General features: G+C 34.9%; 1 protein-coding gene across 1 annotated transcript in view; it reads left to right on the forward strand.

The window, feature by feature from the left end:
- Positions 1-22,690, forward strand: part of Dp (transcription factor Dp) — a 230,932-nt gene that overhangs the window by 95,323 nt on the left and 112,919 nt on the right. Inside the window, exons 4-5 of the mRNA XM_090414181.1 lie at positions 814-935; positions 10,458-10,600. Of these exons, the coding sequence (XP_090270307.1) occupies positions 814-935; positions 10,458-10,600 (265 nt within the window). The remainder of the gene's footprint in view (positions 1-813; positions 936-10,457; positions 10,601-22,690) is intronic.

The following is a 22,690-nucleotide window of genomic DNA, read 5'->3' on the forward strand; positions in this document are numbered from 1 at the left end:
CAAGACAATTGATTATTCAGCTATAAAGTTTTTTTTATGTGAATCCCATCCTTGAATGGTTCTGAACCTATTGTGCATTTAGTGCTGTGGGTGGCTATGAGTTGGATGAGATAATCAAGTTCATCTACTCTAGGCTTAAATAATTCATAATTTTGGGCGTAGCACTTAGAAAGTTCAATTCGTCTCTTGAATATGATGTAAGATAATATTGGGTCACAATAAGGTCCACGGTTTGTGTTTGAGCTCCGCAATCACAATGTGGAGATGATCGTTTACCCCTATTTAAAAAGCATAACTGCACATACACCATAACCAGTTCATATTCTGTTAAGCTGAATCCAGGATTTTCGTGGAAGGTTTGAGCAAGGATCAAAACTTTTTTGTAATATCATCTTTTTCAACCCAAAAATTAGTAAAACAGTAGGAATATTCATGAAATGGGAATGAGAGAATTAGATTTGTAATGGCTGTTTAATTTCATTGTCTGTTCAGAATACAAGAAGAGATTATTAATTTACATTTTCAGAAAATTTGTTTTATTAGTGCTGAAAATTTTTTATTGAGTTATGCAACATTTTCTTGATATGCAAACAATTTTGTTAACTGTCATGGTCTTGGTCAAGGCAAATTTTTGTATGCTAATATCTGTAATCTACGTTAAACTATTTTATTGAAAATTAATGCTAATACATTTGAATATAGTCATATTAACTGTACCTTTTTATATGTAATGGTCAATGAATTGCAGTTTCATGAATATTTATTTCTGTGTTCCTTTTTACAAGTATAATTTAATCAAATTGTCTTTTTCAGACTTAGCAGCACAAATAATTGCAGTGCCAATAGTTAATGCTGCTTCTCCAACAAAAATGTCTCCTTTCAAAATGGAGCCTGCAATTCTACCAAAGACAATGCACTTATCAAGTTCCCCTGTGGTAAGATATTAAAGTATATCTTAAAGTATTGCATATAGTACTAATCTGAATTTTTCGAATCAGGATTTCATGTTACCAACTTTCACTGAAGTGGTGATCCTGATGGTAGTTAAATTTGCAATAATTTCATTAGTATAACAAATAATTTTATCATTATTTCCTCCTACTGTGTTTTACTTTTGATATATTAACCATCTGTATTTTCAATTTATTAATGTTTAGCAATTAAAATGTCACACTTAGATTTTTACCTAATTTCCATGTTTTTGCTACTTTCTTTGTGAGTACTGTTATAAAACTTGCATAATTATGATTCATTTATTATGTTTTTTATACTATTGCATAAAATTGAGTAGAGGTCTCCACTGCTCAGTTGGTATAGACGAAGCCCTTTGGTCGTAAAGACCTGGGTTCGATTCCCGCTATGATGTGAAAAGCCTTTATCTGGTCTTTTTCAACTAAAGGTGAGTTAGCTGGTCTCAAACAGAAGAGTAGAGGGTTTTTCAACTTGGAAACTCGGGTTTTTTGATCCTCAAAAGTGCCCCTGAAAAGCTGGCCAACTTTTCAGGGGCACTTTCTATCAGTTGAACTATGCCGTTATCATTCACTTTGAGATTCAGATTGTTTGCTAGCCCCACTATCTCTTCATTCAATTTATAAAGGTCTTCATTTTTTTCAGAACTTTCAAAATTATGCACAAACCTTTTTAATGTCTTTTTCCATATGCCACTCATACACTGAGATGTCACTTCGACCCAAACTACAGCAATATTTTTAATAGCATGATAAATATCGAATGCTTTCCAGATTGCATGAGAGTCTGGTCATTTCCTTCAGTAGCAGAAATGGCTTCTGAAAAAGTTCTCCATAGATAATTTGATAATTAGAGCACTTTGCAAGAATATATCATCCAGGTGGTGACATTGCAGAAACGAGTAAACCAGTAGATTATACGGGAATTGTGGTTAATGAAGTGGAGGTGAGTAGTCTATTGCATAACCTCAATGTCAATACATCTGTGGGATTGGATGGTATACCAGCTCGTGTAGTACGAGAAGCAGCTAAAGAATTGTCAGTACCCTTGACCATTTTGTTTAATTTGAGTCTTGGGTCCGGGTTAGTCCCGAGCGGGTGGAAGGAGGGGAAAATAGTTCCACTGCATAAAGGTGGTTCCAAGACTGCTGTTGTAAATTACTGACCGATTAGCATATCAGGAATCATTGTCAAGGTCTTAGAGAAATTAGTCAAGAAAAGAATACAGGATTGGATAGATGAAAATGGGATATTGTATGGGGGACAACATGGTTTTGTGAAGGGTAGATCATGCCTCAGTAACTTGCTCACATTTTATAACACAGTGACGACTGAACTGGATAGGGGTAATGGGTTTACAGTAATACTACTGGACCTTGCCAAGGCCTTTGACAGGATACCACATGGAACCCTAATCAGTAAACTGGAGCAGATGGGGATAGACATACGGTTGGTAAGATGGATAGGAGGGTGGTTGAAGGAGAGATACCAGAGAGTGGTTTATTCAGGAGTGGAGTCAAAAAGACGTCTTGTGACTAGTGGAGTGCCGCAGGGCTCTGTTCTTGGACCACTGCTTTTCAATTTGTTCATCAATGATATTGGAAAGGATTTGAGAGGAAGAGGACTTGTTTGCTGATGATGCAAAGTTGGGTAGAGCAATTGTGAGTGCACAGGATGTCAAAATTTTACAGGATGATTTGGATAGTTTGGAGGACTGGGCTAGGAAAAATGGATGTCAGTTTAATGTGGCAAAGTGTAAGGTTATGCACTTTGGGGTGAAAAGAACAGCAGCAGTATATCGCATTGGTGGAACCGTACTCCAGGAGATTGATGAGGCCAGGGATTTGGGAGTGCTGGTGGATAGGGAGTTGAAGTTTAGGGGGCACATTGCAAAAGTGACTAAAACAGCTCACCAAATCACTTGGCTTATGAAAAATACTTTAACATGCAGAGACAAACAAGTTGTTGTTCCTCTGTATCGAGCCTTGATAAGACCCCATCTGGACTTCTGTGCCCAGTTATGGGCAACAGGGTTTCTTCGTGATGGGGAGGAAGTGGAGAGGGTCCAGAGACCAGTGAGAAGATGATAGCAGGACTGTGGAATGAACCTTATGAGAATAGGTTGAGGATTTGTGGGTTGCAGAAATTGGACGATAGGCGAAGGAGGGGTGATATGATTGAGACATTCAAATTACTGAAGGGTTTTTATAAGATTGATCCAGAAGATATTTTTGAAAATATGACTGGTGGTGGGAGGACTAGGGGCCATGCATGGAAGCTGGGCAAGAGCGTGGTTGACAAGGGTGTTTAGAGCTAGGTTTTTTACTTGGAGAGTGGTGAATGAGTGGAATAAGCTTCCAGAGTCTGTTGTGGGTGCTACGACCGTGAATGAGTTCAAGGCAAGATATGATAGATACTGTGTGAATGTTGAAAAGACCCTAAAATCATGTTCCAGACATGATTTTAGGGTCTCCCTTGATGAGTCTATCGACTCCTTGGAGTTTCCTGGAACAATAATAATAATAATAATAATAAGCCTTAAACACTACAAGAACTCCTTGATCCATCTGTTGGATCAATGAAGTAGTGTTTGGAGGGAGAAACATGACCTTGAACTTCGTCACTATCGTTGAACTTGCAACTTAGTTTCAAGATCAACTGCTCGCCTCTTTTTCTGTGATTCTTCACTAGGTTTTTTTAATTGGGCATATTGGGGCCATGTTGCACAAAATATTGCAAAATATTTAACGATAAATACTCAAATAACATATTTTTCAAACACAAAATCAACAGAGGAACTGTTGAAGCCAACTGCCGAGGGAGGTTGCCATTGAATGCACTGTTACCTCTGTATTGCTAAATAAAAACTTTTTTACTTTAAGCTCGCTTGAGTCTTGTTCAAAAGTATAGTCAAAAATGTTATTTATTCCATTATGGGATCATGGACGTATCTTCGAATAGACACAAGTCGAGGGACGACTGTATATTCTTAATCCCTCATCAGGAGAGGCCCCCCCCCAGGGGAAAAAGGGCAGAAACCCCATGTGAATAAATAAATATAAATTGAGTGTAAATTTCATAAATAAGGATTTTTTTATGATCAGCTAATCAAAAAAAAATTTTTTTTGTTTGCATTTATTAATGCAGTTATACATTTATAACTGCATTAATCATCATGTGGTTTATAGGTGGTCGTCGTGCAAAAAAGGAAATATATATTATAACTGGTCTATTTTCTTACTGCACTGTTGTAATCCTTAGGAATTTATATAGAAATAATGTATATATAATATATTTTGTCTGTTCATAGTAGTGTTTCTATGTCTTACATTATTGCAATGTGTAATTGCTATACAACTGGCAGCCATGTTATCATATGAGTTTCACTTTGAATCTTGAATGGACATGTATGTTAGTTGAGAGTAATTTGAAGAGTTGTTGCCAGGAAGCAGGAAAAGAGATTTGGAAAGGAGGGGTGGGGAACTGCTGAATTAAATTCCACAATCTCAGAAAAGTTTTTGTGATCTTTTATTCTCCAAGGGGTAACTATATGGTTATTATTGAAGAAGATTATAATGTATCAATCAAACCTTTATCACTGAGAATGTTATGTGCTCGATTCGGAAGCAAGTGACATATGTTCCATGAAGCTCTTTTTCTTGGAATAACTTTTAGAACTGTACTCAAACAGCGATTTGCTTCATGCCCTCATCAGGAAATTGAAGGAAAGCTGCTTTTCATGAAACTTGCTTTTAGAAGCAGATATATGCAAGTATAATAGTCAAGCGAGATACTTTATTAAATTCTAAGAAATTTTAAAGGTAAGACAGACCAAATGAATGAGTAGAAACTAAAATAATAAAGAAGACAGTGGAATAAATGCTATGAAAGAAGTTTCTATATAGTCAAGTAAAACTATAGAACTTTTAGCCAAATGCTGTGTTCAGTTTCTTATAGTATTTGTTATCCCTCAAAATTGAATTTAACTGTGATAGAGAGAAGTAAAGATATATATATATCTTCTTTGAGTTCATGTTGTGCAATCTGTAGAATGGCTATATAAATTTAGAGATATATAGAATTTTGGAAATTATAATTCTATACAGAAAATGTCCGAGATCTCCCGAGGGAGAGATAAGGAGAATAAATAAGGAATAAATATTTAAATTATACACACGCACACTGAGCTTCATTCATACAACGTGAAATACACATGCTGATTTTGAAGATGCATCATCACTTGGTAAGAATCTGAAACATTTTAACCAACCAATAAATAAAATAAAATAATATCAATAGTTAACTTACTCTCTGCAACTGACTGAGTACCATGTGCATGGTTTGTGTGAATTAAGTTTACTGAATGGTTTAAGATTATTGGTTATATGTGTGCTAATGGAATATAACTAGGATCTGTATTTTAATTTAAAAAAAAAAAAAAAATTTTTTTTAATATCTGGAATATGCATATTAAGGTTCCAAGAAGAGTTAAATTCTATATTTATATTCTGTAAATAGGATACTATATAGAGTAGTATATGGCCTATACTGTTAGAATTGAAGAGATATAGAGAGATACAAAATAATGGAAGCAACTACAAATTTTTTGGAGAATTTTTTTTATTAATAAGATGTAGGCCCACCTTGGACTCTTGTGGAATAGCTGGATACAAGTCATGTGCATAAAATAATGGAATTTGAACCATTCTTCCTGCAGAAAATGTGATCGAACCTCGGAGAACCAATCGAAGAGAATGCCTTATCTGTTTCCATATCTTGTCATAATCTTCAATACTGTGGCTCATGATACACCTAACCTATGATTTCTGCCGTTTTGGTTACGGCAGCTCCTGTAAACTACACTCTAATCATAAAGTTTTGCAGATCACTGAGATCTGACATTTTGCACACTAACTGCACAACAGCTAATTCAACATAGACTATGGCACACTGAGATTTTTCTAATTTATTTTTTAGTCTGAAAAAGTACATGAAAATGGCATATGAAACTAGTAATTAAATAATTTCTTAAAGAAGTTGCATGTGGTATTTGCCAGACACAAAAGCAAAGAGAAATTGGCCAGAATACTGAACTAGCAGTATACAGGACAGTGTTCAAACCAGTTTTAAATTATGGATCTGAGAGTTGGGTTATAAACAAAGTACTTGATCAAAGATTAGATATGAGAATTCTTGGATATGAGAATTACAGATGGCAGTGGCAGAATTATTAAAACATATTAGGAGGAAACTTCCTAATACTTCATTTTTAATATCATTCTACTGCCAATACTATTTGTTTAACTCCATAATTTTTCTCACTTTCATTGCTGTTGTCTCTAGAATATTTTTAGCATTCAGGAATGTGTAAGCAGGGCTAATCTAAGGTAGTATGGTCAGTTGAACAGAATAGCTCTTGAGAGGAATGGTTAGCAAAACAGGAAAGACCCAGAGGAAGATCTGGGTGGATTGTCAGAAGTTCCTTAGAAAAACTGAAATGTTAGATATGACAATATTGAAGTGCTGACAAGTAATAGACTAATTTGGGGAAAAAATTATTGATAGAAGTTCAGTAATAATATAAACTTGGTCATGTAATACTGTTATGGTAGCCTGTACATCCCTTGAAGATACAAATCAGGAAAGTGATATGAATTGTTTTTTTGATCCATCCATTTGAAATATTTCTATCAGAATGCTGAAAACAATTTGACCAAGGAAATGAAGCATAGAAATTGGGAAGAGCAACATGAATGCTACTTGGTATTCTTATATTGCCAATCCACATATGGGTAAGAGTGGATGCATGAGTGTTGCCCTGTATGGAAGAAGAATTCAAGACTTCATTGTGGTCTGAATTGCCTAATGTCAAACCAAATTGTACTTAAATAGGTCACTAGAGAAGAGAACTGGAGTGCGGAGAGTGGTTATCTGCTATTCTGTAGATGGTGACAATTTTGTTGAGATCATTGGTGATAACAAATATCTTGACATCTCTATCTGCTGGATCAGTTAAATTGGAAAAGAAAAGTCAGTTTGCATTGTGAAAATTAAAATTGTCAAGGAAGATTTTCAAATTCCTGATGTTGTACCCTGAACATAGGGAGGGGTGGGATTTAGAATACTGTGATACATCAGTTTGCATTTATACATGGCCATTTTATATTATTACTAACATCTTATCAACATTTTTCCTCTAAATCAGTTTGTTGGGTCTCCAACATTGTCATCTTATTTCAGTCCTCTATGGTACTTCTATCATAACACTACATCTTGGTTCCCCTCTGGGTCTTTTTTTGGTATCCTATCATAAAACACGTCTTGCTGATATTTACTTTCCCATTCTGGTTCAGTGAGGTTAGCTTTGCTCACACATCCTGAATACTCATAATGGCAAGTTCCTTCGTTAATACTTCATTATTAATATTCTGCTGCTGATACCATGTGTTTTTGTCCCTCCCCCTTCCATTTTTTTTTCTTTTTCAGTTTCATAGTGTTCATAGAAATAAAGCTGGCTTTCTGCCTGCCATTCTTCTGTTTACAAATTCAATTTGCCATTGTCACTAAAAATTTGCTTAAATAGACTGAAATGTTTTTACTTCTATTATTTTCACTCTTTTTATTGCCAATTTTCATACAAAATTTGTTACAGCAGCAATTAATTTAGTATTCTATGGTATTCTGCAAACTTGTACCAAATTATTAAGAGTGACATAGTTTGCATAAAGCAAAGAGCAGAGTTGAATATCTCCAACTTTGATATCAGGCATAATGTGGTTCTTATAGATGATGAGAAACAGTGGAGATAGGGTACACCTGATTTTTCTTCCTCCTTCAATTCTAACTGCTGACTGCCCTACCACTCAGATATAGACTGTATTAATCAAAAATAATATTCCATTTATAGAATATAATTGTAGCATTTTGAATAGCTTTTTTCTTGGTACCTGATCATATTCTTTTTCAACATCTGCAAAACTTATAGAATCTTGTTATATTACCATGAATTTGCAACTGAAAGTGAAACTGATCCTGACAACATCTATTTGGCCCGCATCCAGCTTGTTCTTTTCCATGTTTCTCTTTCACAAAAAATTCTCACCTTCTGAAGAATGCTTGTGGAAATCTTACTTGGAACATTCGCAGAATTTCTGATTGAATATCATCTACTCCAGCTGCCTTTCTGTATTTAAATTTTTTGAAATGTGGAAAGACAGTTTTCTCTTATCTTTTTACCTTTATCATCTCCGATTCCTTTCACAGTACTTTTCCTTCATTTCTAAGTCTTTAGAACGTTTTGCACTTTCTTTTTCTGTATTTTCTATGTTTTATGTAATCTTGCTCTGGCTTTTGTTTAGCTACTTTTACACATGAGTAGTTTTACTCCTCAACCCATATCCTGTTGGTTGGAGAGCAGAAAGTTTCCCCAACTATAAGAAATATATTATTTTTCATTCATCTCGCCATGATATCATCCACTCACCTACCCAGGACACCACACTTTGCACATAACAGGCTGCTGGAACTTATACACGAAAGAAGACAGGTGATAGTTAGACGTTAAAAAATCAACTTAAAATTCAGATTACAGAGTTGCTAGGTATATGTAATATAGAATGTCATAATTCATATTAACAATTTAGCCACAGAAGTTGGCATATAAACAGTGCTTACTTTTTGATTACTGATCTTATAATGATATTCTTATAGTGAAATGAATTATTCACAAGCAGAACTCATAATATGTCATTGTTGAAACTGCTTATGCAGACCACATACAAAATTGTGCAAAAATGATATGGATATTTTGAAAGCTGAATGTTAATTAAAATAGTGTGAAACAATAGGCTTTCACAGTGAGTATTCTAAAACTTCATACCATCTGATTTTGCCTTGTATTGAGAATATGATCTGTTGAAGTAATTGATGTTTTCTAAGGAACCAATGCCATCCTTTGTGTGTTTATATAGTAGTTTGCTTATACAAGTATTGTAGGAACAGGGTATTTTGCAAAGAAGACATACCATTAGGAAATGAAAATGAAAGAAGATATCATTAGGAAAATCTGACAAGCTCCTTGGTGGGATGAATGAAATTTAATATATTTCTTAGTCTTGGAAACCTTGTGAATCCTAAGCAGTTGTCTTGCTGTTGTAATTTATTTGCTTTGAAGATGTCAACCATAATTATGCATTTATAAGCACAGACATCTTTGCTAGTTCAATTGTTCATAGTTTAAGCTTCTGTTATTGACTAACCTTCTTAGCTAATATATTCCTTTTAGTTCATAAGCTGTCAAGTTATAAAAATAACATCTGCTTTTTTCGGTGAGACAAGTCATTCCTTGAATAATGCAGTGATTTTCATTAATGTATGATGATGAAAAATGACACTGCAAGAGGTGCAAACATCTTCTTGACACTTGGTTTGTCTAAAAAATAATAATAATCAGTCACATTTATGAAGGTTAGGAATCTCTAGGTCAGGGCTGCAGAAATCCACTCAGCACCACAGTGAGTTATTAGATGCAAGTGGAGAGTGAATTTTCAGCCTCGTTCTAAATGCATTCAAAATATATTATTACATCTATCTTGGCATAATTTATACTTTTTTCTTCATTTTAAAACATCTCATGCATGCATGCATTCTCTCATGAAGTTTTATTTTTAACCATGAGATAGTATCTTATGTAATTAATTTCATAAATTAATTACTTTGTAGACTTTGTCCTGAAAGTTAGAAATAGATATGCAGGTGTGATGTAGTACTGGTGTAAGCTTATTTTCACCTTTTGCAGCATGGATTAGCTTAGTGTAATTATATACTCGAATATAATTGCACTAAGTATATAAAGTTATAACTGGAGCTCTACAGTTATCTGATATGGGATCTGATAATGTCATTTGTGGAAGAAAAATCTTAACCAGCTTGATTCTGTGTACAAGTGCAGATACCTTTTTTAATTCAGCAACAGTTTCATGAATATCATTGTGTGGTTGAATGATGATTCTTTTGTATAGGTTACACAAAGGATATAACAAAGTAACCCAATTGCTTATACTTTATAATTCTATGAGGTCCTTAGTGTGCTTTTAATTTTATATTGAATTATCTGATATTTTGTTGTTGAATATATTTTATCCTCTTTGTCAGTATCTTTCAAAACTCTTTCACTTTTTAAACATAAATTATATGTTTATTTTTATATACTTCATATATACTTCAGTTATATCATATTGTATACTGATGCACATAATGGCCATATTGTCAGCCTGCAGCATTGAATGAAAGGGCTGTTAGTAATGATAATTCCAGCAATGCACCAGCCAAACATTAATTTTCTTAAGAATGCTATATTAGTTTGACATAATCACTAGCATTTATGTACTGTGTGCATGTATAATAGCATGTAAAGTATATATCATTTGTTAAAATATGATTTGTTTTGATTTCACAAGTTCCCCTCCTCCCCTTTCTCTCTTCATATAGATTCTGAGTACTCCTCAGCGAGTTATGTCTAGTACACAAATAGTAAGCAGTAGTCCTCGAACACCCCAACGGTATCCTTATTTAGACCATTCTGGTTCTTGGTCTACAAAACGATCACATGATGACTCAGATTATTCAGATAGGTAAGAATATATTCAGTCAGCTATAAATCTGGTTTTTGCCTGCTACATAGATTTAGCAGGCAAAAATTTATTTATTTTATAAGTATTGGAGATTTGTGGCATAGAGATATGGAAATGTTTGTTGCCAGAATAGAAATAAAACTTTATTCCATTTTTTTTTTTTTTTTGTCTGAATAACCCTTTCCTATAATAAATAATTTGCACTAAGATTATAAACTAGCATATAATTTGTAATATGAAAGAAATGTTTATTTTATGTATATCTATTGAGAAAAAAACGGAATGTAAGAATTTAAGTTTCAGTAAGGAAATACCATGAGTAGACATATTACTTACTATTATAATAACAGAATTAACTCACGTAAAATATTCTTTATTCGTAGAATTTTCGCCTGAGTATCGCAGGCTTCATCAGTACAGGTACAAAGGCTAATTAAACAATAACTGTTATATTCACAAAGCACCTAGGTAGCTAAGGTTAAATTTCTTAAATTTGCTTAAAAAAAAAAATTTTTTTTTTTAAATATGTATATATATATATATATTCAGGCAATAACAATCAACGAAAAGAAGGAGTAGCCATAGTATTCAACACAAAATACGAGGGTAAGCTTCTTGAATGGCAGCCAGTCTCAAGTAGAGTAATGTGGGCAAATATGAGAATGGGGAACTGGACAATGAGACTTATTTGTGCCTATGGTCCCACAGAAGGTTCTACTAAGGTAGAAGTGGAGGAATTTTTTGAGGCTTTAGAAAAAGCAACTGACACAATGAAAAAGGAAAAGTTGGTCCTTGTTGGGGATCTAAATAGTAGAGTAGGAAATGATTGTGAGACATACAAAAATATTTTGGGAAAATTTGGAGAAAAGAGCAAAGCTAATAATAATGGCAAATATCTGTTGGATTTCTGCTCAGGACATGGACTGGTTATTACTAACACCATGTTCCAACATAAAAATGTGCACAAATTCACATGGAGAGAAGAGGCTAGGAATAAGAAAAGTCTCATTGACTATGTTATTGTTGATAGTGATGTTTTCTCCCTGGTGCAGGACACCAGAGTGTACAGAGGATTTGAAATTGGAAGTGATCACTATTTAGTCTTGAGCAGGATAAAATTGAATTTCATATTGAAAAGAATAACATGTAAGAAAGTTTTAAAGCGAATAAAAGTTGAGCAGCTCTCAGATGTAAACTGTAGACTAAAATACAGAAATATTATTGAAAAGAAAATGAAAGAGTTTGAGAACAGGAATCAAACCTTGGAGATTCAGTGGCAAACTCTGAAGGAAACATTGATTGATTCTGCCAGAGAGGCATGTGGTGAGGTTGTGTGCAAAGATAAAAAAATCAGAACTCCCTGGTGGACACAGGAAGTTAAAGAGGCAGTGAAGGAAAAGAAGAAAGCATATCAAAAGTTCCTGGCAAATAAGTCAGCTTTTACAGAATACAGAGACAAATGTAAGAAAGCTAAACAGTGTGTAAAACTAGCTAAACAAAAGTCATGGGAGGACTTTGGCAAGAATATAGAAAATAAATATCAAGAAGGTGGCAAAATATTCTGGAGGTTGTTGAAGAAGCTTAGGAATGGAGGAAAGAGTGCTGTAAAAGGAATTAGAGATGATAAAGGTGAAATGAAAACAGGAGAAAAAGATATCCTTGAAGTATGGAGTAATTACTTTGAAAAACTGCTAAATGAAACAAGCAGTGATGACAGCACAGTGATAAAAAAACACTGACCAGGCATGCAGACAGGAATACATATCCATATTTGAAGTAGAAAAAGCCATCAAAGGCTTGAAATGTGGAAAGGCAGCAGGAGTAGATGATATTCGACCAGAAATGCTGAAGTATGGTGGTATAAGAGTCTTACAGTGGCTGCACTGCATAGTTCAGAAAGCCTGGACAGAGGGACGAATTCCCGATAATTGGAGTAGAGCTCTCATAGTACCCATATATAAAAAGGGAAATAAAACTGAATGTGAGAATTACAGAGGTATTTCCCTACTGAGTGTTCCTGGCAAGATCTATGCAAGTATACTTGAGAAACGGTTGAGAAGAATTGTGGAAGAAAAGCTTGGTGAAGAACAAGCTGGATTCAGGCCAAATAGAGGCTGTCAGGATCAGATCTTCACTTTACGACAAATAGTCGAGAAAGCATGGGAATATAACAAAGATCTGCATTTAAGTTTTGTCGATTTGGAAAAGGCATATGACAAGGTGCCAAGAGAGAAGCTATTCAATACGCTGCAGTTATATGGTGTCAATGGGGCATTATATCAAGCAATACTTAGTCTTTATTTGAGTTGTGAGTCAGCAGTTAGAATTGAAGGAAGTACAGGAAGATGGTTTAATGTTAAATCTGGTGTGAGACAAGGATGTACATTATCCCCTCTGTTATTCATTATCTATATGGATCAATTATGAAGGAATGTGGTATTAAACCTGATATCAAAATTGGAGATGTTAATGTCAGCTCTTTGCTTTATGCGGATGATGTTATACTTCTAAATAAATCCGCTACAAGTCTGCAAGATTCTCTGACTAAATTGAATAGCTGTTGTAATAGATATGGTATGAAGGTCAGCAATAAAAAGACAAAGACAATGAAAATAGGCAGAATCATTGAAAATGTCAACCGTGTTGTGAATGGAGAACCTGTGGAACAAGTAAAACATTTCAGCTACTTAGGCATAATTTTTACTGAAAATGGTAAACTAAATATAGAAATAGACAACAGAATCAGCAAAGCTGGTATGGTGGGAAGTCAATTGAATAAATTCATATGGAATAAGAAAGAAATTAGTCGGAACACTAAATTAGCTGTATACAAGACTGTGTTCAAACCAATTTTAACTTATGGATCTGAGAGCTGGGTCAGAAGTAAAACACTTGACCAAAGACTAGAGACCGCAGATATGAGAGTCCTGAGAAAGATTAGAGGCGTGAACAGATGGCATCAATGGCAATATCATATTAAAAATGAGGATATTAGGAAAGAACTTGACATTGTCAGCATCCAGGAATGCATTAGCAGAGCTAATCTCAGATGGTATGGTCACTTAAATAGAATGGGAGAGGAAAGATTAGCAAAACAAGTGTTCTCTGCCAGGTTGGCAGGAAAACGACCCAGAGGAAGACCAAGATATAGGTGGATTGATACTGTACAAAGTGCCTTAGACGATAGAAATATAAGATCTGATAATGTTGGAGTCTTGACAAGTAACAGACTGATTTGGAGGAAAATTGTAGATAGGAAGTTAGTAATGATGTAATTTTTTCATGTAGTACTGTCATATCCGGTACACCCCTTGAGGGTACATGGCAGGAATTTGATGATGATGATATATATATATATATATGTGTGTGTGTACAATTACAAGTTAGGAAAGATTTGCTGATTTATAGAGTACTATCTCCCACAAAGGAGAAAGACATAGACCATCAGATCTGTTTAGGTGAGGGGAATGAAGTAACGTTTCACACGTTTCTTTGTAAAGCCATTCCATTAGGAACCGACTTTTTGTGAATGACTTCTGTCTTGTTCCACTGAACTCTGTCTAGTGTTAATGGCATGCTCTGCAAGTCCAGATGTTTGGGTTCAAAATACTGGATATACGACTTGTGTTCTAACCGGATCAGAGCAGATCTTCCTGTTTGTCCAAAATATGATAACCCACAAGAGCAGGGAATCTGGTAGAAACCTGGGTAGCTGAGATGTGGAAGCTTGTCCTTTGGAGACGTGAGGAATGTGGAGATTTTTCTGCCTGGTAGAAAGGCCACACAAATATTTAGTGGTTTTGACACTTTAGCTATGCATTCGCTAATGCCTTGCACATAGGGATAGGTATGCACATATTTGAAGAGGACGCTGAAGCACAACTAAAAGCTTTTTTTATGAAGGAATTCTTATAACCATTGGATATGAAGGAGGAATTAATGTTATAATTCTTTTTGTAATAGTTCTTCTGAAGAACAAAAGGAGTGGGCTCTTTGAACCAGTGTTTTTATAGTACCTGCCTTTTGATTGGGATGGTGATGTGATTCAGCATGGATGTACTGGCCTGTATGAGTCTCCTTCCTATAGACTGTGAATTGTAGGTTACAATCTGGTTGGCAAAGAATTAAGAGATCTAGAAAGGCTAACTGCTTATTTACTTCTACTTCTAGGGTGACTGGATCCTTGGATGAAGTGCATTTATTCATTTATTTTTGAGAGAAACTATTGTAATTCTTCCGAAGTGCCCTTCCATATGGCAAAAATGTCGTCCACACATCTGAACCAAAGGTGTTAGGTCTGGGTGTAATGTTATCAAAGATACGTTGTTCGAAGTGCTCCATGAAGTAGTTGGCAATAGCAGGCGATATTGCTATTCCTTCGATTTGTTGGTATAACTGGGTTTTTGAAGGAAAAATAACCGGACTTTATTACAAATTCAAATAATTTGACTATGTCTGGAAGTAATTCAATGCTGTCCTCTAACGGAACATTCGTAAATAGCGAAACAACATCTAGACTAATCATAATCTCCGAATCGTCTAGATGCAGATTGGAAATTTTATTTCTGTAGTCCACAGAATTTTTTTATATATGTAACAGTTTTTCTAGTTGAAGAAGTGAGTAAATTTGACAGAAATTTTGATATTTTGTAAGTGAGACAACCTATATAATCTACCACAGGTCTTAATGAAATTTCTGGCTTATGTACTTTTGGAAGACCATATAATCTTGGTGGGCACCCGAAGGAGGTCTTTAATGTTTTCTTTTTATCTTCATCCCATATCGATATTTTTTCTGTGAGAGCATTAAGTCTTTATTTGACTATCGGTAGGATCTAAAGCGAGGGGCCTATAAGTCGAATAGTCGCGGAGTATAACAGTGACATTTTTCTCTCGTATTCTCTTCTGTCTTGAATGACTACAGCCTTCCCTTTGTCAGCTTTTGTAATAATTAGGTTCTTGTTATTTTTCAGCAATTTCAGTGCTTTTTGTTTGCGAGGAGGCTTGGCATTAAGGATTTTTGCACACTCAAATCTTGTCCTGTTAGTTTTTTTTTTTTTAAATAAATTTAGAAATTTAACCTTAGCTACTTAGGTGGTGCTTTGTTAAAATAACAGTTATTGTTTAATTAGACTTTGTACCTGTACTAATGATGCCTGTGATACTCAGGCGAAAATTCTACAAAGAAAGAATATTTTATGTGAGTTAATTTTGTTATTATAATAGTAAGAATTTGTCTCTGAATACCAACAACCACATAAAGGAAACACAGCTCTTGCAGATAGATAAAGTGGATGTTAAATGAGGTCTGTAATTGTTTGTGATGTAGAAAACTTATTTCATGCAGTTTACTACATGGCACTCAATGAAAACTTGGTTCTTGGAATTTCATGAAACTTCATAGGGATTCTTGTTATCGTGCCTGAAAAAACAGGATCTCTCTAGAGAAAGAGAAGGCAACTAAAAACACTCATGTATTTTTATTTATGTAACTCTTGCCAACAAGAAACACTAAATATTATAGTATATCAGTTTGTGGGAAAAACTAAGGATTTTTTTAAAATTTATTTTTATTACGTAATCTGAAAAATCCCTGCTCTTGAAACCAAGCACAGAACTTTTAAAAACCATTTTAGACTTGGACAGCAGATATACCATATATTCAGCCAGCTAGGCTGACATCTACATAGCCTTTGCAATGTGGAGAACCAATTAAGGCTGCTGACTTAATGTTCATGGTATTCCTGCTAATAGGTTAGATACTGAACAAATAAAGACAAGCTGGCAATTTGTAATATAGCCAACAAAATTGTATTCTTACTGGCTTAAAAAAATGATGGAATTACATTGTTTTTTTTTTTTTTTTTGTTTTTCTTATGTACCTCAGTAATATCTACTTAGATACTAAACGAATAAGGATGGGCTGACAATATTTGGAATTTAGCCAACAAAATTGTATTCTTATTGGTTAAATCGAAACATGATGGAATTTCATGCCAGCTGGTTCTTTGCATAGTTAAACAAGTCTCCAATGTTAACCTTAAGGTTGCCAGAAAAATAGCCTTTTGGCTTTTATTCTATGTTATAATATACAGGCACACCTTTATGGCATTCGTATAGTGAAGGTATGCAAGTTCTTTTCACTTAAACCTTGTTATCTTCTAGGTCTACCTACTCACTGATGAGATGTTGAAACTGGTCTGGGTAGTGACCTCTCCTCATAATGTAATTACAGTATTACATCCCCTAGGGGCTGTGTTTTTACATTATGAGAAAATATCAGCGCTAGTGAGGGATCTTGCTCCACCTTTGATACGGGTTGCCTTGGTGTTGTACTACCAAGTGGTTACTTACACTTGGATTTGCCGATAGTTTTTCGGTATGAAACTCGTAGATCTTAGTCCTAGTTCTTAGAGTTTCGTTCACTGGCAGATAAACATCCAAGTCTCCAATGTTTTCTTCAGAGAACATGAACAGACAGTTAAGAATCTGTTACTGGATCAAACTCCAAATTGGCATCGACAAATTTTAAGTAGGCACCATCATTGTAAGAATTATCATTGGAAAAGGAGAACTGGCAAAACATTTGGAGAAGGTACCAGGTTCAGGAAGTAATGAACAGAGAAAGGAGAGAGCATCTGTAGTATTTAGCACTAAACACAAGTATTATCTTCATGAATTGCAGGCATTATCAAGTAGAGTGATGCAGATAAACATCAAAGTGTGGAATTGGACATTGTCTTATTTGCACTTATGGTCTCCCACAAGGTTCTAAAGGCATGGGGGAATTTTTCATGGCATTAGAGAAGGCTTCTAATGGAAAGAAGTTGGTCCTTGTTGAAGATCTAAACAGTAGAGTAGGAAATTATTACAAGACATAACTCTGAACAACTTCAACAAATGATCAATGAATTGAAAGCAGAAAGTAAAAAGGAAGGATTAAATATAAACAAAGGCAAAACAAAAATGTTTTGGGAAAATCTGGAAGTGGGGGGAAGCAAAGCTACTAATAATTAGTACTTGCTGGATTCTTATTAAGGACATGGATTACTCATTACCTGCCATGTTCCAGTTTCCTATTATTTGATAAATACCAGGAAGTTGGCAAAATATTCTGAAGGCTATTGAAAATGTTTAGAGGAAAGAGTACTTGAAAAAGAATAAGGTGAAATGAATAAGATAACATGAAAACTAAAGATAAATATTCTAGATATCCAGAAGAATTACTCTGGAAGATTTCTAAATATAATGCAATTGAACGGTGGTAGAAAATATTCAAGAGGAACCAATGTGGGAAAGCATTTGATACAGAAGATAAGTCCCTTAGGTCTGGTAGTTCATGATTTTGAAAAAGACATTTTATTCAGTCTCAATGTTAGCTAATTTAGAAGTCCTAAAAATCAAGACATTGAAAATACTTATTGTTATCATCATCAAATTCCTGACATGTACCCTCAAGGGGAGTATAGGATATGATAGTACTACATGAAAAATTTACATCATTACTAATTTCCTATCTACAATTTTCCTCCAAATCAGTCTGTTACTTGTCATGTCTTCAACACTATCAGATCTTATATTTCTATCCTCTAAGGCACTTTATACCGTATCAATCCACCTATATCTTGGTCTTCCTATGGGTCGTTTTTCCTGCCAACCTGGCAGAGAAAACTTGTTTTGCTAATCTCTCCTCGCCCATTCTGTTTAAGTGACCATACCACCTGAGATTAGCTCTGCTAACGCATTCCTGGATGCTGACAATGTCAAGTTCTTTCCTAAGATCCTCGTTTTTAATATGATATTGCCATTGATGCCATCTGTTCACGCCTCTAATCTTTCTCAGGACTCTGATATCTGCGGTCTGTAGTCTTTGGTCAAGTGTTTTACTTCTGACCCAGCTCTCAGATCCATAAGTTAAAACTGGTTTGAACACTGTCTTGTGTACAGCTAATTTAGTGTTCCGACTAATTTCTCTCTTATTCTGTATGAATTTATTCAAATGACTTCCTACCATACCATACTAGCTTTGATTCTGTTGTCTATTTCCATATTTAATTTACCATCTTCACTAAAAATCATGCCTAAGTAGCTGAAATGTTTTACTTGTTCCACAGGTTCCCTGTTTACAACACGGTTGACATTTTCAACGATTCTACCTATTTTCATTGTCTTTGTCTTTTTATTGCTGACCTTCATACCATATCTAATACAACAGTTATTCAATTTAGTCAGAGAATCTTGCAAACTTGTAGCGGATTTATTTAGACGTATAACATCGTTCGCATAAAGCAAAGAGCTGACACTAACATCTCCAATTCTGATATCATGTTTAATACCACTTTTCTTCATAATGCGATCCATATAGATAATGAATAACAGGGGGGGGGGATAATGTACATCCTTGTCTGACACCAGATTTTACATTAAACCATCTTCCTGTACTTCCTTCAATTCTAACTGCTGACTTCCAACTCAAATAAAGACTAAGTATCGCTTGATATATAATGCCCCATTGACACCATGTAACTGTAGCGTATTGAATAGCTTCTCTCTTTACACCTTGTCATATGCCTTTTCCAGATCGACAAAACGTAAATACAGATCTTTGTTATATTCCCATTCTTTCTCAACTATTTGTTGTAAAGTGAATATCTGATCCTGACAGCCTCTATTTGTCCTGAATCCAGCTTGTTCTTCACCAAGCTTTTCTTCCACAATTCTTCTCAACTGTTTCTCAAGTATACTGGCATAAATCTTGCCAGGAAAAGTCAGTAGAGAAATACCTCTGTAATTCTCACATTCAGTTTTATTTCTCTTTTTATATAAATCCTTTGTACACTCTGCTGTCCTGCATCAGAGAGAAAACATCATTATCAACAATAACATAGTCAATGAGACTTCTTATTCCTTGCTTCTTCTCTCCATGTGAATTTGTGCACATTTTTATGTTGGAACGTGGTGTTAGTAATAATCAGTCCATGTCCTGAGCAGAAATCCAACAGGTATTTACCATTATTATTAGCTTTGTTCTTTTCACCAAATTTTCTCAAAATATTTTTGTATGTCTGACAATCACTTCCTACCCTGTTATTTAGATCCCCAACAAGGACCAACTTTTCCTTTTTCATTGTGTTAGTAGCTTTCTCTAGAGCCTCAAAAAATTCCTTTTTGAGGCTCTAGAGAAAGCTTAGTAGAGCCTTCTGGTTGAGATTGCCTTCCATTCAAGAAGATTAGCCTCATATTTAGTGTTGAATACTATGGCTACTCTTTCTTTTCCATTGCCCTAATATAAGATTTTGTATTTATTGCTCAGAAAGATCTCGCCAGTTTTTGTCTTTTTTGTTTCAGTCACCCTTATTATGTCGATCTAGTACTTATCTAATTCCTCAGCTAGCTCCATTTCTTTGCCATTCATGCTTCTTATGCTGATAGTACAAATCTTTAACTCTGGTGATGTTTAGTTGGGGTGTGCTTTTAGATTTGTTCCAGTAGCTGACTTTTCACTGTTCGCTCTGTTTCCTTGGCGAAAACAAAAAGGGGTTTTAACTGGGCGACCCCCCCCCCCCCCAGCCGGCATGAAATTTTGTTATGTTGTACCATCATTTTGTATATTGGTTTAAGCCAATAAGAATACAATTTGGTTGGCTAAATCCCAAACTGCCAGCCCATCCTCGTTCGTTCAGTATCCAGGTAGATACCCAACAGGGGGCACCACAAGAAGGTGAGGATTGGACATCAGGTCAGAAGCCCTGGTCAGTTCTCCGCATTCCTTGAACGGCTATGTGGGGGTCTCCTCTCAGTTATACAGCTTTGACCCTTAAGCACCCTGATATACTTAGTCATGTATATAAAAATTCAATTGCATCTATAAAATCAGGAACAAATATGAAATTTCTTATATAAAAGAGAATTACAGGGTGATGTCATTTCACTTAAATTTTGTAACAGTCCTATAAGAAATTTTTAAAATCATACATTGGAAAAATAAAGAAATTATGGTAAATGGGAAGGACTAAATCACCTACAATTTACTGATTACATTATTCTTTTATGAAACTCTGAACAACTTCAACAAATGATCAATGAATTGAATGCAGAAAGTAAAAAGGAAGGATTAAATATAAACAAAGACAAAACAAAAATAATATAAAATAAATACATCACCAAAAAGCCAGTAGAAATGGAATACCAGAAAATTGATATAGTAACTTCCTGTGTTTATCTAGGACAAAAGATCATAGTGGAGGGAGACGTGAAGAAATTGTATCTAGAATTCAACTTGGTTGAATAGCTTTTGGAAAACACCATGAAACACTTAAAGGAAACATCTCAATTTGCTTTAAAAGAAAATTATTCAACAGTTGTCTACTTCCGGTCATGACACATGAAAGTGAAGTTATTATTATTAAGAGAGACCTTCAGGGAGTCAGAGACTCATTGAGGGAGGCCACATACTACACACACACCAGCTATCATACTTATTCTTGAATTCATTCACACCGCTTGCACTCACAACATCTAATGGCAATCCATTCCAGTCACACACCACCCTATGTGAGAAAAATCTAGCCCTCTCGTCCTTTCCCCACCCTCCATAAATTGAAAAAGTCCAATTGAAATCCTGTATGATCCTTTCAGAAGTTTGTAAGTCTCAATCATATCACCCCTCTTTTTCCTGTTTGCTAGTGTCTGCAGTCTGGAAATTCTCAATCTGTCTTCATAATCACTATTCCACAATCCTGATATCATTTTTAACACTCTCCTTTGTACTCTCTCCAATATATCAGAATCAAACGGAAACCAGGAGACCAGATCTGCGCACAATAGTCCAAGTGAGATCTTATCAAGTCCTTGTAAAGAGGCAAAATAACATCCTTATCTTTACATGTGAACATTCGTTTCAGCATTGTAATTATCTTTTGAGTTGTATTTGCAATCTTTGCCACATGGCTCCTAAACTTCAAATTCTTATCTATTAACACTCCAATATCCCTAGCCTCATCAGTTTCTTCTTCTAACCTAATCCCACCAATATAATGTAACATTGGATATCTAATCATGCCGAAGTGAATGACTTTACATTTACTGACATTTAACTGACACCCATTTTTCCATGCCCACAATTCCAGCCTATTCAAATCATTCTGCAAAGACTGCATATCAGCGGCATTCCTGATTACTCTACCTATCTTTGCATCATCAGCAAATAACTGTATGTCACTTGTCAAATCCTTCCCAATATCATGTGTACTTGAACTCGAATTTGACCAAGTTGAAAATTATTCTTCACCCACAGTCTGTGTAGACCATTGGAGCACTATAAAAGTGACAATTCTAATATACTCTCTCCAGGTGTTTTTCTTGGGATCTCCTTAACAAAGTAGATAATGAAGAATTAGTCTATTTTATAATATCTGTCTAAGTGATAGGTTGTCCCTAGTATTCTTTACCAGAAGTCAAGTCCTCTAGTGCTATTTTAGATAGCTAATGTAGCTGAGTGGCCCAAACACTGGAGCTGTTTCCGATGATTTTAGTGATATTTTCTTGCGTTCTAGCAGTTGAGAAGATGTGTGCCAAGTATTTTCAAAAGTTTTCTGTAGCATTTCATCTCAAAGGCCAATAGTCTTTTTTTATATTCCTTTAGCAATGCCCAACTCTTACATCTATATAGTAAGACATAATTAGCAAAGGTATTGATGAGGGAGTCTTGTGAGCTTTATTTTGTTTTCCTTCCAAGTAGCTGTAACCTCTGAAGGGCAATAGTTTAATGTATGCTTTAATGTTATGTTGAGACCAGCCATCTCTGTATGCTTTCCAAGTAAGTGAATCTTTCTACTTCCAATTTTTCATCATTAACTGAAATTTTCATTGCCTGAAGATAATATAGTTTTTGATTTGTGAATGCTAATCTTTAATCCATGATTACTAATTGCTTAGAAACTGTCTGTTAATTTTTGTAACTGATGTTCATTCTCTGCTATTAGGTCAATATCATCAGCATATCTAAGATTATTGGTGGCAAAACAACTATAATTTGAGTACCACTGTTTTCCAAGGCAAATTTTTTATATAATCCAAATAAAGGTTAAA

This window comes from Typopeltis vanoorti, chromosome 24, assembly GCF_054136105.1.
Source record: "Typopeltis vanoorti isolate ZY-2024b chromosome 24, IOZ_Tvanoo_1.0, whole genome shotgun sequence".
Classification (NCBI taxonomy): Eukaryota; Metazoa; Arthropoda; class Arachnida; order Uropygi; family Thelyphonidae; genus Typopeltis; species Typopeltis vanoorti.